General features: G+C 42.8%; 1 protein-coding gene across 7 annotated transcripts in view; it reads left to right on the top strand.

Moving 5' to 3' along the window:
• Positions 1-14,787, top strand: part of SCAPER (S-phase cyclin A associated protein in the ER) — a 549,552-nt gene that overhangs the window by 516,661 nt on the left and 18,104 nt on the right. For all 7 annotated transcript variants that reach the window (XM_042988321.1, XM_042988320.1, XM_042988324.1 and 4 more), the window contains one exon: positions 1,634-1,783. In XM_042988321.1, the coding sequence (XP_042844255.1) occupies positions 1,634-1,783 (150 nt within the window). The remainder of the gene's footprint in view (positions 1-1,633; positions 1,784-14,787) is intronic.

The following is a 14,787-nucleotide window of genomic DNA, read 5'->3' as shown; positions in this document are numbered from 1 at the left end:
TTCTGAAGATAAATAATTTACCCAAACCATTTTGCAGATGTTGATTCAGAAAGTTAACTTTTGAGTGAAGCTTCCCCAGTGCCCCTCCACACTTGTGTGAAGCCATGAACCTGTGTGCTCGTTTTATGTGGAACCCATCATGTGCTAGTAACAAAAGGTTATCCACTAGACTATTTTCTTAGCTTGTTCCATTTCATTGTATACTAATAAGGCTGTCAAAATATTTTTCCCCCTTCAGCAAAGAGTCTGATTTCACTGTGAATTCATATTGGCACAGATGGCCTTGAGATCCCGGATATTGTATATTGCATACACTTTGACAGATTTTACAATTGAAGGTGGTCTCAAGAAACAAATCAATGTACTGACTTGGCAATTAATTCTGACTAAAAAGGAAATATAGTTTCCTTGAAAAATTGGTTTAATTTTTATATTCAAACTTACATGCCCCTTGACCTGCTCTTATCAGTGAAGGTTAAACAGAGGGCACTGGGTCACAGCATGCTGGACACAACTAATTAAATAAGGGCTGAGCTGAGAAGGTGTCACTACTTGATTTAAAGGAACAGAGCTCTCCTGAACCTCTTTGGGGCTTGAAAAACATTTTGTCTCAGGGCAGTGAAACTGAGACAGAAGGCACTCTTAAAATTTAGCAGTAATTTTATTTCCACAATACTCATTAACAGGACTGGGTTTCACCACTGTTAGGCAAAGTGAATTCATTGAAACTTCTAAGCTGCTATGTATCTGACCTGGTTCAAGGCCGCCAAGACCTCAAATGAAGAGATGAGTTTAAAACGCTGCCTTTCCCCACAGGCCAGCAGTGGTGCTTCATTCCAGTGTCGGCTGCGAGTGTATTCTGTAGGCTTCGCCTCTCCCCTTTGCCCTCCTGTCGCTCTGTCTGTTTGACATGTTTATTAAATAGAAGCTTCAGGCTGCACAGACAGACTCAGGCTCTCCTCCTGCATCGCCCACCAACAACAGCCCTTTGCCTGTCTGGGGAAAGGATCCCAGAAGCCTCATAGTTGAGGGGGCTTCATGGTTTGTTTTTTTTGGGGGGTCAGGGTGTTGTGTTTTTTTACATTCTTTTGGGAACATTGGGTTTATAGGGCTGTTTATTTGAATAATAACCAGTTGTTATTTATATTGCTTTCCTGTTTGAACATAAGTAAATAATTAGAATTATATTTTTATCCCTGTGTTCAAGAAAATATTTTCTCCTTCAGAAAAAGAAAAGTATTAGAAGTTAGCTAAATGGTAACAGGAGATTCACAGGAGAATTTTAGCATTTTTATATTTTTCCACATTTTCTACAATGAGACTATTTGTACCATGGGAAAAAATAACTTCTTACAAATGGAATAAACAACTATGCTTTAGGTGGATAGTATGTCTTGATCCACAAAGTAAGAGTATTTCTCCATGTCTCTTTTCAGGTTAAATGTTACATTGATTATGGTCACTTATTAGAGCAAGAATCTCTAAACTGAACTGTCAATCATAGTGCTCTAGAAATTTCCTATGTTTTTCCGGCACCATGGCAGAAAGTGCACAGGGTCCAGTCTTGCTTTGTGATTTGCAGCCCTGCCTGTCCCTGGGATGGGGAGTTCTAACTGCTCCTTGTCTTTGTCAGTCTATTGTAGGGGCAGAGGGCTTGTCCCTTGCATTCCGGCATATCGCGAGCTCTCTACTGGGCCACTGCAGCCAAGTCTCCTGTGAAAGCCTCCTCCATGAGGTCATCGTCTGTGTGGGCTACTTCACTGTCAACCACCCAGATAACCAGGTAAGAGGCCCTGGACAGTTCCTCAGGCAGCTCCCCCAACACTGAGAGTGTGAGGTATTGGATTGAGAAAAGGCAGGCTAGCCTGCTGGAACCCATCTGTCCTGCGTGAGGCCCTTTAACCAGACTCCAAGGACACCTCTCTGCCTTATTCTACCCAAAGAGATTTGATCAGCACTAGATGAGCACTAAGGCTTCCTCTTAGAGTTATAAAAATAAAATTTTTTCAATAAAATATTCAGTACACAGAAGCATCTACTCCCTTACCACAGAGGTTCTGATGTTCTATCCATATATTTGTTTCGTTGTGATGAGGTAGAGTGCATCTTTCAGTTCGGGTCACTTTGCACGTAGCATTAGAGTCGGGTGCTTTATGAAGCCACTCTTGGCACTTGGCTTCTAGTTGCTTAGGGGGTGCTAGGTGGTGTTGGAGGGGGGCCTGAGAAAGCAGGACTTGGGCTTCTCCCCCTTGAGTCACTCAGAGTAGTTTCACTTTTAACTGTTTGGATTATGTGGTTTCCAAGCAAGATTTCATTTGTAAATAGGGTTCTGCTACTCTAAGAACTTGGGAAAACTGTTACCGATTTCGTAAAATAATAATAATGATGATGAGCACCTTATTTCTCTTCATTTTTAAAACCAGAGTAATGGCATAACTAACACATCAAATAGTAGTTCCTGATAGCCTCATTTATCTAAAACCTTCTGCAACCTCAAGTGTATGGATTATAGCTGAGAAAAAGGCCTCTGGACAACCATTAACCCTCACTTCAAGCTTAATAAGTTTTATTTTAGGCACATCTCTAACAACCGTTTATTAGCCTGCAGCAAACTAGACCAGGGCAGGAGAAGGACAGGAGTTGGTTATAGTGACAAAGCCAAGTTCAAGGTGAGAGCGGGGAAAGAAAAAATAAAAATAAGGCAGGGCCGAGAACTCAGAAACCACAGCCATCTGGATGAAAGGAACACTAAACCCTGTATTTATTTCCGAGAAGATCTGGATGCCCCCAGTGCTAACCTTGAATGAGCATGGAGGCAAAATGTATGTTCTTTGCATTCCCTTTGAAGAAGGTTGAGGAGCATGCAGTCCATTCTGGAAAGAATTCCATAGTTAAAATATAGAAAATGTGGACCAGAACAAGTGTCATTTATAGAAAAGTTCCTCTTTTCCAGACACTGGTGCCAGGAGAACAGATCTTTTTCATCTCCCCCTCCCACCATGGGAACATTCTGGAAGTGCTTTCCCCTTGCTAACACCCCCCAGGTAGCGATGCATTGTTCTTTCCAGGCCCAGCAGGTTCATAAGTCTCTTACAAGCTGCTCTCACCATCTGAGATAGCCACTGTTACCATTTTGGCAAGTTCCCTTACAGTCCTTATTCTGAATACTTTTTCCAGTTTTATTGAGATATAACTGACATACAGCTTTGTATCAGTTTTAGTGTACAAAGTGATAATTTGGTATGTGCATATTATACAAGATTAATACCACAGTAAGTTTAGTTAACATCCATCACTTCACATAGTTACAAACTTTTTTCTCATATGGTGAGAACTTTTAAGATGCACCATCTTAGCAACTTTTAAATGTATGTGTGATACAGTACTAGTCAACATGCTGTACACTACATACCCAGAACATATTTATCTTAGAACTACAAGTTTGTACCCTATGACCACCTTCATCTGTTTCACATCCCCACCCTTCCATGAATAAAAATATTCATGTATGTAGCTGAGATCATACTGTACATACATACTGTTATATCCTACTTTATACACTTAACATTACAGGTCTTCCTTTACTTACACTGGGGTTATGCCCCAATAAACCCATCAGAAGTTGAAAATATCTTAAGTGGAAAGTGCACTTAATACACCTAGCCTACTCTCAGGATGCTCGGAATACTTACATTAACCTACAGTTGGGTAAAATCGTCTAACACAAAGCCTGTCTTCTAGAACAGTGTTGAATATCTCATTTAGTTCATTGAATACTGCAGTGAAAGTGAAAAACCCAATGGTTTCTGGGTAGGGAATGGTTGTTAAGTAGACCAGTTGTTTACCCTCATGATCGCGTGGCTGACTGGGGGCCAGCTGGGAGCTGCCGCCACCCAGCATCACCAGAGAGTATCTTATCAGTAGCCTGGGAAAAGATAAAAATGCAAAGTACTGTTTCTACTGAATGTGTATCACTTTCATAAAATTCAAAAATCATAAGTCGAACCATCAGTCAGGCACTGTCTGTGTATCAAAACCATTCTTTGTGAATATCTATATTGAAGTATAGTTGACACACCTGTTGTGAATATCGTTTTGGCTGCAGGGCTCTATCCTGTGTAGACAGCCCGTGGTTTACCAAACTAATTTCCTGGTTTTTTTTATTTTTTAATGTTTATTTATTTGGGGGAGGGGCAGAGAGGGGAGAAAGAATCCCAGGCAGGCTCCATGCTGTCAGCACAGAGCCTGATGTAAGGCTCAAACTCATGAAACTGTGAGATCATGACCTGAGCTGAGATGAAGAGTTGGACAGTTAACTGACTGAGCCACCCAGGCACCTCCAATTTCCTGTTTTATACTTAAGTTGTTTATTATGTATCATGACACTATCTACTGGACTTGTAAAGAGGTCATCTGTGGATGTGAGAGTATTTTGCTGTGTTACAGTTCTACGGCAAGAGATAAGCTCCTTCACCATATCCGCATTTGGAGATGGTTTGAAACTTTTTGCTTAAGCCAACTCTGTTGTAATGAATTTGCTGAACTCAGAATTGTGTGGGATTTCAGAGAGTTTTTCTGCCAATGCCAGATCACAGACTGATCCTTTCCTACATATAAAGCACACCTCCTAAGTATCTGTGGGCTCACCAGAGTGAATGGGAAATGGGGTCAGGGGAACTGGCATTTGGAGATGCCATGACAGAGCAGTGACTGGACACGTTGGGGCAAGCGGAAATAGACTAAAAGGGCAGAGAGAGCACCAGGCAGCACAAGCAGGAGACAGGTGCGCTATGGCTTGTCATCTGGGGAAGAAGACACAGCAGCATTTGGAGATCATTGTTGAGAAGTGAGCTCACTAAGAGAAAGAAATTAGAAAAGGGAAAAAAGCCAGATCTTCTATTTTGACACCTAGCCTCCCAGAAAGATTGAATATTAAACTGGACATCCACTTCTGATTTGACGCAAGATCAGAGAAGTCAGTTCAGCCCCAAGGCAATTAATGAAAAGCAACAATCTATGAGAAGAAAGAATGTGATAAAAAGTAGAGGAGAAATCAGAAATCAATAGACTTATAGTAAGTGTCAAATACTGAGACACTGCATCTTATGGAGATGTACTTTCTAAGCATAACCCCTGATGTTTGTAAAATCGTTGATACCGTTTTTCCCATCTGGTGTCTTTTGGACCTCATTAGCACTTCAGTGAGGACGTAAGTACATCAGGATGTAGTTCTGCCTCACATACAGGTAAGGGATTGGGATTTGAAGAGGTTATAAGTCCCCTGAAATGGTACAAAGAAATACAAAGATACAAAGAAAACTTTAGGTCCTGGGATGGTATAAATGAGCGTGTTTTATGAACACAAAATTGAACACAGTCTAGCAAAAGAAGGCCTGGGTTCTAACCCCCACTCTGCCACAAGCTCTGTGATCTTAAATCATTTTCCCTCTTGAGGCTTGAGCATGTTTGACTATACAAAGAGGTATACTGGTTCTGGAAATGACGGTGGTGATAGTGCACAATATTGTGAATGTACTTAATGCCACTGAATTGCAGGCTTAAAAATGGTTAAAATGGTAGGTTTTCTGTTATATATATTTTACCACAATAAAAAATGCTTTTTAAAAAAGGAAGTGGATTGTTCTAGATGACCTCCCTTGTGAATTCCAGGAGTCTGTGATATTTTAAAGGCTAAGATTAGAACCACAGACAGACGAGCATTCTGATCTCATGAGGACTCCAAGCCATTTTGTGGTTTTTCAGATGCTCCTTGCCCTACTCTGGATCCTGTCAGCACCAGATGGCTTCATTAGCTGCCTGTCCACTCCATGGCAGTGAACCCTTAAAAGCTGCATATACCCTGGCTCCCCATATTAATAGAGGAGCTCCACTGACAAAACCAGTAAGCAGAGACTTACAGGTGAGATGTCAGGTGCCTTGCTCTGTGAAGCCATCTCTAGCCACAGTTGTTTCACCCACATCAAGGGGTTGTGCTCACCAGCTCGTGGCTGGGCTCCATGCCATCCAGCTGCATGGCAGGGGCTAGGGAGGGGAGAAATAACCCCAAGCTTACTAAGAGGATAACTGCTCATATCCCAGAAGAATTAGGGAGTTTTCTGTAACTAAACAGCTGATTGTTTATTTCATTCTAAAAACTTGTTTTACTAAATTCCCTTTCTAATCTCCCCAGTAATTTGCCAAGTGAGCGTTTGCTGAGGGGATGTGGTAAATTCAGCTTTAAGGTCTCATCCTTTAAGGTCATAGATTCATGGAATCTTCACCTGGAAAGGCTCTGAAATATCTAGCCCAGCTGCCTCATATTACAGGTGGAAAAACTGAGGCTCAGGGAGGAAAGGAATTGCCAAACCAAGAACTGGCACACCCAACTCACAACTTGCAGTCAAGTTTCTGCCCTTTCCACCTCTCTGTTCTTATGAAAGTGAATGTATTTAACCTGATGCCACATTCTCTAAATCAGAGGAATTTCAGAGGAAACATTATGATGCTCAATTCATTTAATGCTTCCGTATCATTAGTCAGTCATGTTAATTTGCAGGGCCTGTTTGTGCACAGTGGATCCTTTATTTTCTCCTGGGGAAACAGCTTGTGTCTTTAAAAGACAGGAGATTTTGAACTCCTGCTGCAGCCTAAGCCTGTTTTATTAGGTAACTGCTTTGCATAAAGGATTGGCACTTTTTATTTGCCACCATTTAGTCTATTAACTGCAAAGACAGCCCCCCTGATACCAAAGATGACTTCAGGGAAGAAACCTGGATAATAAAAATAATACCCTATTCTTGATGGGCCCAATCATGTTTTCTATCGGGTTGCAATTTCTAATTAAAATGTTTTTTTTAATCAAAAACTTCCTTGTATTTTATGGCAATTTCATGACTCTTTCTAAATCCCTTCCCATCTAATTATTATAATGAACATAATTAGTATGTGCTGTCAGCCCTTCACTTTATTTACATTTTATATTGGATAATTAAATGTGGTCTGATAATTAAATTAACTCGAATGACAGATTATTTGACTGCCTGCATATTACCGTATTGGGAATAAGCACCTTTGCATATTCATTTTAGTTAGTGACTTTTTCATTTGGAAAGACCCCATAGATCCTAGCTATCAGAACCAGAGTCTCTTGTGGCAGTTGAAAGGAAGGATCCCTGTGGCCCACCCTCCCCCATCCAGCTTCTCAGTAGAGAAGTCCTTGCAAATCATTTAATCATCTGCCCTGCACTGGACCAAAAGCTCTTGAATGCTTCTGGGGAATCAGAACGGACGAGTAAGGCTGGACAGTGAACCTTTTGAAACTAGATTCACCCTGAGCTGGGTGACATGCATTTCCCAGGTCTTTTGTAATTTGATGACTTAGTAAGAAAACTTAAACGTTCGTTGACTAAACATATCTGAAATGTATCTATTGTACTCACCTCAGGCGTTTCCCTGCAAACAAAAACAGGGCACTTTCCTAGCTGTATACCATCTGCAGCTGAGGAAAGCAGACTGATGTCTTAAGAGTGGCAGTTTTCCAAAGCCCCAGTTCAGCCTTTAGAACTTTGAGAAGGGACCTAATTCCTACTCAAACATTCTTAACTTCACTTTGTTTTTCTCAAAGGCAGATGGTCCTAGGTCACACCCATTTGGTAAACTCCCCCGGCCCGGCCCGTGCGAGGCCATGAATGGGGTCTGCTGTGGTGGGCTCGGGGCAGAGTCTCCAGCGTTTGAGGACTTTCTATTCTCCCAGTGTTGGCAGCTCGTTCTTCAGCTGTCACACAAACATTCACCTTTCTGCATTATCTTTCTTTATGTGACAGATACAGTTCCTTTCATAAAATGAAAATGTATCACGTCTAAGGAAAGCTTAACAATTTCAACAATATAACCATTTGGCAGTTACTCTCTTTATATTACAATACCAAAGAAAAATGTGGGATTTTTCCCCAAAAAGAGAACAACACTTTCCTAATTAAACTTAACTTCTGCCTAAACATTTAACACTTCTAGTGAGTGACCCAGCTAGTATTACGATGGAGAAATTTGCCAGTTAGCACTTTGGGCTGATTGTATTAAGTCACCAATTTCACAGAATCCGCATAAAAGACACCTTTTACTTCGGTCATCTGTTTGGATGAATTTTCCCATGCAAGAGTAGTTGGAACTACCACATGCTCATAGCACATAAACCACCTGAGAGGTTGTAGGGAACTCCTAGCGCCATTACCAGATCAACTGGAGTCGAAGGCAGTCCCACCAAGGAGCCCGCACTTCCACCACTCAGCATGAACACTGGCCACGTATACTTGTACTGAACTGAGAAAGAAACATTCTTCCCCCTGTGATTGGAATGGCTTCCTGATCTGTGACTCTTGCAGTTCCCACAGATCCTCCCGTCTGTGGTCAATGCAGCAGTAGTGAGGGTGGCACCCGAATGGATTCGCATCTTGAATCAGTCTGCAGCTAAAGTTTTGAATTAGCTCTCCACTGGTTCTACAAGTCAGATGTCCTAGAGGATAAGAGCATAGGCTCTGAAGTCAGCCGGCTTAGAAATCCCTATCCTGCTCTATGCCAGCACTATGACTTCGGGCAAGTTACTGAACGCCGAGCCTGACTCCTAGTGAATGCTCATGAAAGGTAGCTGTTGCTACCCCTGCTTGCCCTGTCATCATCACCTTCATGACGCTGAATAATACACCTGATTCAGCAGTAGGCTAAACTCCTAATTCTTACGTAGTGATCTGAAACAAACAGGATTGTACAGATAAACTATCCTTCCTTTGCCAGTTTCCTCAGGTTCTCATTTTTGAGGAACTCAGATCCAGCACATTGCAGTAAAATAACTGTTGTGAAATCTAACAGTAAAACTTTGAAGTAGGAAGATAGCCATAGCTTTATCCCAGTTGGACTATGAAAAGTTGGGATCCCACGAAGGCCCTTCAGCAGTGACTATGAGACCAGGGGCATGAGTAGGGTCATTCTGAGGGCTAGTTTAATTTAACTGCAAGGTGGCATGAAGTTAATCATTCCTCTCAGTTCCATCCCAAGACTAGGCAGAGCCATGGAAGACACACAAGAGGAAGCTAAGAAAACCGTCAACACTCTCTTCCCAAGGTACCCAAACCCAGACCCTCTGAACAGGATGAATACTGTCAGGGCAGCTGTGTGCACAAACCTCAGTCATCCTTGCTCCCTTGAACGTCTTCTATTGGGACGTCAAACATGCATAAGAAAATGATGCCAAAGGGATATTTTGTCCAGAGTTTAACTCCTGACCAGTGATTATTCTAATTTTTCTGGGCCTGCCTTGGTCTTCAGTCACAGAGGAACTTTTTTCATAAATCACTGAGGTAGATTATAAAGAATTAATGTGCAGTGGAGCGCCTAGGCGGCTCAGTCGGTTGGGCATCCAACTCTTGATTTCAGCTCAGGTCATGATCTCACAGTTCATGAGTGTGAGCCCCGCGTCAGGCTCTGCCCCAACAGTACAGATTCTAATCTCCCTCGGGATTCCCTCCCTCCCTCTCTCTCTGCCCCTTCCCAGCTCATACACACAACACTCTTTCTCAGAATAAATAAACTTTAAAAAAAAAAAAAAAAGGATGAATGTGTAATCACAAAGAAAACACCACTCCTGAGATAGGAAATTTTATTAAGACCCTCATTAGTCGCAAAAAGCCCACCATGATGGAACAAATGCTGGTGCGGCAGTCAGGATTGCTAGATCCTTCTACAGCTGCAGAGCTGACTGACCCTGGGCAAGTCACTGCCCTCTGGGCTTCAGTTTCCTATCTGTAAAAAAGGGTGATTTGAAGGGCCCCTCCTACTCTGATAGAGGATGAAGTGTGAAGTCATGGCCAGACCAACATAAAAAGGTAGATTTAATCATTTTCATTTCTAAGTATAGTAATCACAAATATTCCACTCTAGCCACAGCTGGTCTCCTTGCTGTTCCACAGACACACCTCAAGCCTTTGTTCTAAGTGCTTTCTACTGAATACTTACCCTCAGAAAGCAACATGGTTTGGAGAGGCTTCCAAACTTTTTCCTCAGATATCATGTTATCAGGCCTTCTCTGACCACAGTATCTAAAACAGTTACATAAGCCTCATGGTCACTGTTTCCCCTTTACCTTGCTTTATTTTCTTCACACACTTATTACTTCCCACCGTGTATTTCTTTTGTCCGTCTCCGCACTCCCACCCCCACAGCATCCCACTAGAATGTAAGCACCTTGAGAGCAGAGTCTTGTCTCCAGTGCCTGCAGCGGTGCCTGGCACATAGCGACTACCTAATAAACGTTTGTTGATTGAATGACTGGGTGTTGAGATGATACATTTCTCCTTAGGCATAATACTGCACAAAAGGTTAAAATGATCTCAGATTTTGAAAGATACAACACTTCTATTTTACTGACCAAACCTCCTGAACTCACTTCTAGCTAAAAATTTAAGAGCCATTTCTTTGGCACTATGGGTTACTTATCTTCAAATCTGTTCTAAAAGAAATGGCTTTGTTTTGTTTTTGCTGGAGCCAGTAGTCTTGACATCCAAAGGAAACTACGTGTTTAAAGGTTTGGCAAATATTGTGCTTGCGAACACAGTGGTGTGTGGAGAAAAGCTTTGGGGGTGGATCACATCCTAGCCCCTCATTTCCATTGGGTGGTAAACAGAGGCAGGCTGTCCTGAAGGTCGCCTTCACTGACTATAGCAGAGAGACAACAAGTCCTAACTCACAGGGTTGTTTTGAAGAGTAAATGTCATCCTGATCACTCAGGTCTCAGATTTGACTCTCAGCTATGCCTGTGGGGTCTTTGCTTACCAACGTGGTGCCATTGATTTGGTTTGCATGATTTGGTTTTTAAAAAAGGTTTTTGGGGCGCCTGGGTGTCTCTGTTGGTTAAGCATCTGACTTCTGATTTCAGTTCAGGTCATGATCTCACTGTTTGTGAGTTCAAGCCCCAAGTTTGGCTCTGTGCTGACGGCATGGAGCCTTCTTGGGATATTCTCATTTTCTCTCTCTCTCTCTCTCTCCCTCTCTCTCTCTCTCTCCCCCCCTTCCTCCCTCCCTCCCTCTCTCTCTGCCCCTCTGCCACTTGCTCTCTATCTCTCTCTCAAAATCAAAATAAATTTAAAAAAATAAATTCTTCTTTAAAAAAAAAGATTTTCAACAGTTATGACCCACTCTAAGAAAGCACACTGCAGGAAAATCTATACTTAAAGACCCCCAAACCACCATATCATTCAATTTAATAACATTTCCTAAGGGCCTCTTTAAATGTTTATCTTAAATCTCTTCACATGTAGTTCCTTTGAGAATATGTAGCTTTAGTGGGCCGTCAGATGCTGCACACCTTGTCAGAGAACCCGGTGTGTGAGAGCCCTGTCAGGGCAGCAGCCCATGGCTGGCCTCTGCTTCAAGGCATCACTAGTACATTTTTATAGCTTGTTGAGAGGATCATGGGCTCTGGAGCCTGGCAACCTAAGTTCTGATCCCAGCTCTCCCACTTACCAGCTCCGTGATCCTGGACAAACCACTTACATTTCTGGTGCCAGTTTCCTCACCTGTAAACTAGGGAAGCCATCAATAACATCACAGCCTTGTTGTGCAAATTAAATTAGGCCATGCACATGGTGATTAGCACATTCCCTGGGCTGGAACAGATGTTGACTGTGATGTTATTGAAGTGATCATTGTCTGCCTCCTGATTCCCTGCTCTTAGTGGGAGAAGCCCAGGAGTGTGCCCTCGGTAAGCCCTGACACATGATATCAGCTTGGATAGGCTGTCTCTGCTGTCGGGGTGTGTTTCCCCACCCATGAAGAAGCTGCAGAAAGCTCTGCGTGTCCGCTGCCTACAGGGTTCCTCTGTGGACCCAAAAGAGGTAGATGCACCAGGGGTCCACTTGCAGATGCCTCTGGGCTGCCACTCCGTGCACTGCTCTGGTGTAGCTGCCAAGGGGCAGTGACTGGGAGGGTCAGTCCGGCTCTGTCCAGCTGCCAGTCCCCTTCCTAAGGTGCATGCCTCATGCAACTGGACATACCTGACAGGTGACAAACATATGCTTGTCTGGACAGCAGTGAAGGAGAATCTCCACTCACCACTTTGCATTGGAAAAGTAGGATGAAGGAAGACCTCACACCCAGATCATTCTTTTTTGTACAGGCAACTGCTAAACTGAAAACACACCACAGAGATCACTCAGAGGTGCATTGAGATTGTGTTAGGAAAAGAAACTGGAAAATGGCTCACATGAATCACTGTGAACATTTAATGGGTCTTAATTGGAACCTTATCCTACTGTACTTAGAGCAGGGAGATGAAAGCAAAAGAAATCTGAGAGACCATTTATTTCACTCGAGAAAGCAGTAAACTGAAACTACAAAAAGATTTGACTACTATTATATTTTTATGATTAAATAAAATTGTCATAGACTGGTGCTGGTGAGCCCATAAATGCTCCATGGAATGCATCCATGCTCTCTGACTGCTGATAGGATGTGACCAGAAAATCTATCAGCCTGTGCTCTGCATTTATTAACCCTGCTGTTCTCACACCACCCAAGGTTTGACCCAAAGCTCTCCTCCCAGGAATGGTCCAAAGCCCACTTGGAGTATTTGTGTTTTAAGGCATCATTAAATGCATTACCCACCCACCTCCCTACCCACCCCACCCCCCCCCACACACACACACACACACATCCTGTTGGTCTGTGATGGACATAATCTTTCCAGTATTATGTGTGTCTGTGAGCGTGTGTGTAATTATAAGTTCTCTTTTCTTAAAGAAGTGACTTTAGAAAATCAGAATAGCTACTAGTTGAGAATTTGTGGGCAACATGTTTTGTATGATGATTCTTTTATTAATTCTTAAGAAAAACAATAAGCTTTTTTTTAACCACATTTAAATGTAATATCTGTGTGGGTATAGGCAGCATAAGGTGCTTATGTACGTGAATGCTCATAGCACAGAATTATATTATTTCTGCAAGTTCACAGACCTTTAGAGACCATTTAGTCCAACTCCCCTCATTGCCAAAGAGGAGTAGGACTTGAGCCCAAAATCACTGGAATCAAGCCTTCTGACATATTATCTAAGGCTTTCTGCGACTAGCCTTCCCACTCACTCCCCCTTTCCCCACTCTATGGTAGATGGCACACAGGTAATACACGTAAACAGAAAACCCAAAATAAAATAGTCCCTCAAATGTATGATGATGAGTCTGTGTCATTTACAAGGTCTGTGCTCTTTAGACAAGGTTCTTTCTCAAACATAAATTAAAATTAAAATTTGGGTATAGTCCCTGACAGATTATACAATCCGTGACTTTAAGGGTGAGCCAAGTGTTTGAGATAATCTAGCCCAACCTTCTTGTGCTGCAAATGTGTTTGAAGGGAATTTAGAACATGCTTTATTTGAAAGGTAACTGTTCTCACAGAATAGACAACATAAAAGAAGGAAAAAGAAGCTCTAACACAGAACAGAATGCTGGAGGTGACTTATTCTTGGGGAAATGCCAGTACTGTGAGCTTTGTGTCCATATGAGCATTCATCATTCATTCCTTCTCTCATATATCCACTTTTGTTAAATGCCCAGCCTCTATCAAATCACGTGCTGGGAGACGCGGAAATGAATACAATCTAGACCTTGTCCTGTGGAACCCACAGCCTAGGAGCAGTGCTGTCAGTGCAGAGACTCAATCCTTCCTTCAGCAAACACTTAACCAGTACCTGCAGTGGTCCAGGCACTGTTCTAGACACCCAGGATCCAGTGGGAAACAACATAGACAAAGCCCCTGCCCTCAAGTTGCTGACATTCTGGGAGGGAAGGGAAGGGAAGACCATAAATAAATGTGGATCTATGCTAGAGGTTCCTCTTAGAGATCGTTCATGGTGGAGGTGGCGCTTTGGCTGATATCTGAAAGTAGAGCAGGGGTGCCTGGGTGGCTCAGTAGTCAAGCGTCCTCCTTCAGCTCAGGTCATGATCTCACAGTTCGTGGGTTTGAGCCCCATGTCAGGCTCTGTGCAGACAAGCTCGGAGCCTGGAGCCTGCTTTGGATTCTGTGTCTCCCTCTCTCTCTGCCCTTTCCTGCTCATGCTCTGTCTCTCTTGCTCTTGAAAATAAAATTAAAAATTAAAAAAAAAAGTAGAACAGATATTTACTGGGCAGCAAGGTAAGAAAGACCTTCAAGGCATAGGAAAGACCATAAGCAGAGGTACAGGGATGTAAAATAGCCTGGCAGGTTCAGGTTCAGCTGTTCATTCTGACCAGAGCTTAGGAGGCAGGAGAAGGAATAAGAGCTAAGAGTAAACAAGCAGGCCAGGCCCAGGTCTTGAAGGGACGTTATGTGCTAGATCAGGAACTTGGGAATTTTCACCTCCAGGAAATAATGAGAAGCCCCTAAATATTACTAGCAGGAGATGATATGTTCAAAGTATGTCTCAAAGTCATTTCAGTATGTGGAAAATAGGAAGGTAGGCATTAAGGACTTTCCTACTGGAGCCCAAGAATTGAACAGAAGCCCCTGGTTCTGAAGCATCATTCTAACCTATAGGAGCACAATGATGTTTGAGGAAGCAGTCTGCCCAGATGCCTCTTTTGCATCCCTTTGCTGGTGGTAACCTATTTCCCTGAGGAAGCAGAGAACAAACAAGGCACTCACTTGCTTCTCACTCAGTTTCCCTGGAGGGACACAGTAGGACAGCCACTCACCCCTTACTATATGAGGAGACCCTTGTTTCTGGAGGATCACCTGCTCTCCAAAGCTTGTGAGAGGCCACACCC

The sequence above is a fragment of the Panthera tigris genome, chromosome B3 (genome assembly GCF_018350195.1).
Source record: "Panthera tigris isolate Pti1 chromosome B3, P.tigris_Pti1_mat1.1, whole genome shotgun sequence".
NCBI classification, from domain to species: Eukaryota; Metazoa; Chordata; class Mammalia; order Carnivora; family Felidae; genus Panthera; species Panthera tigris.
The sequence above is the reverse complement of the archived record's forward strand: the minus strand, read 5'-3'. Positions and strand labels throughout refer to the sequence as shown.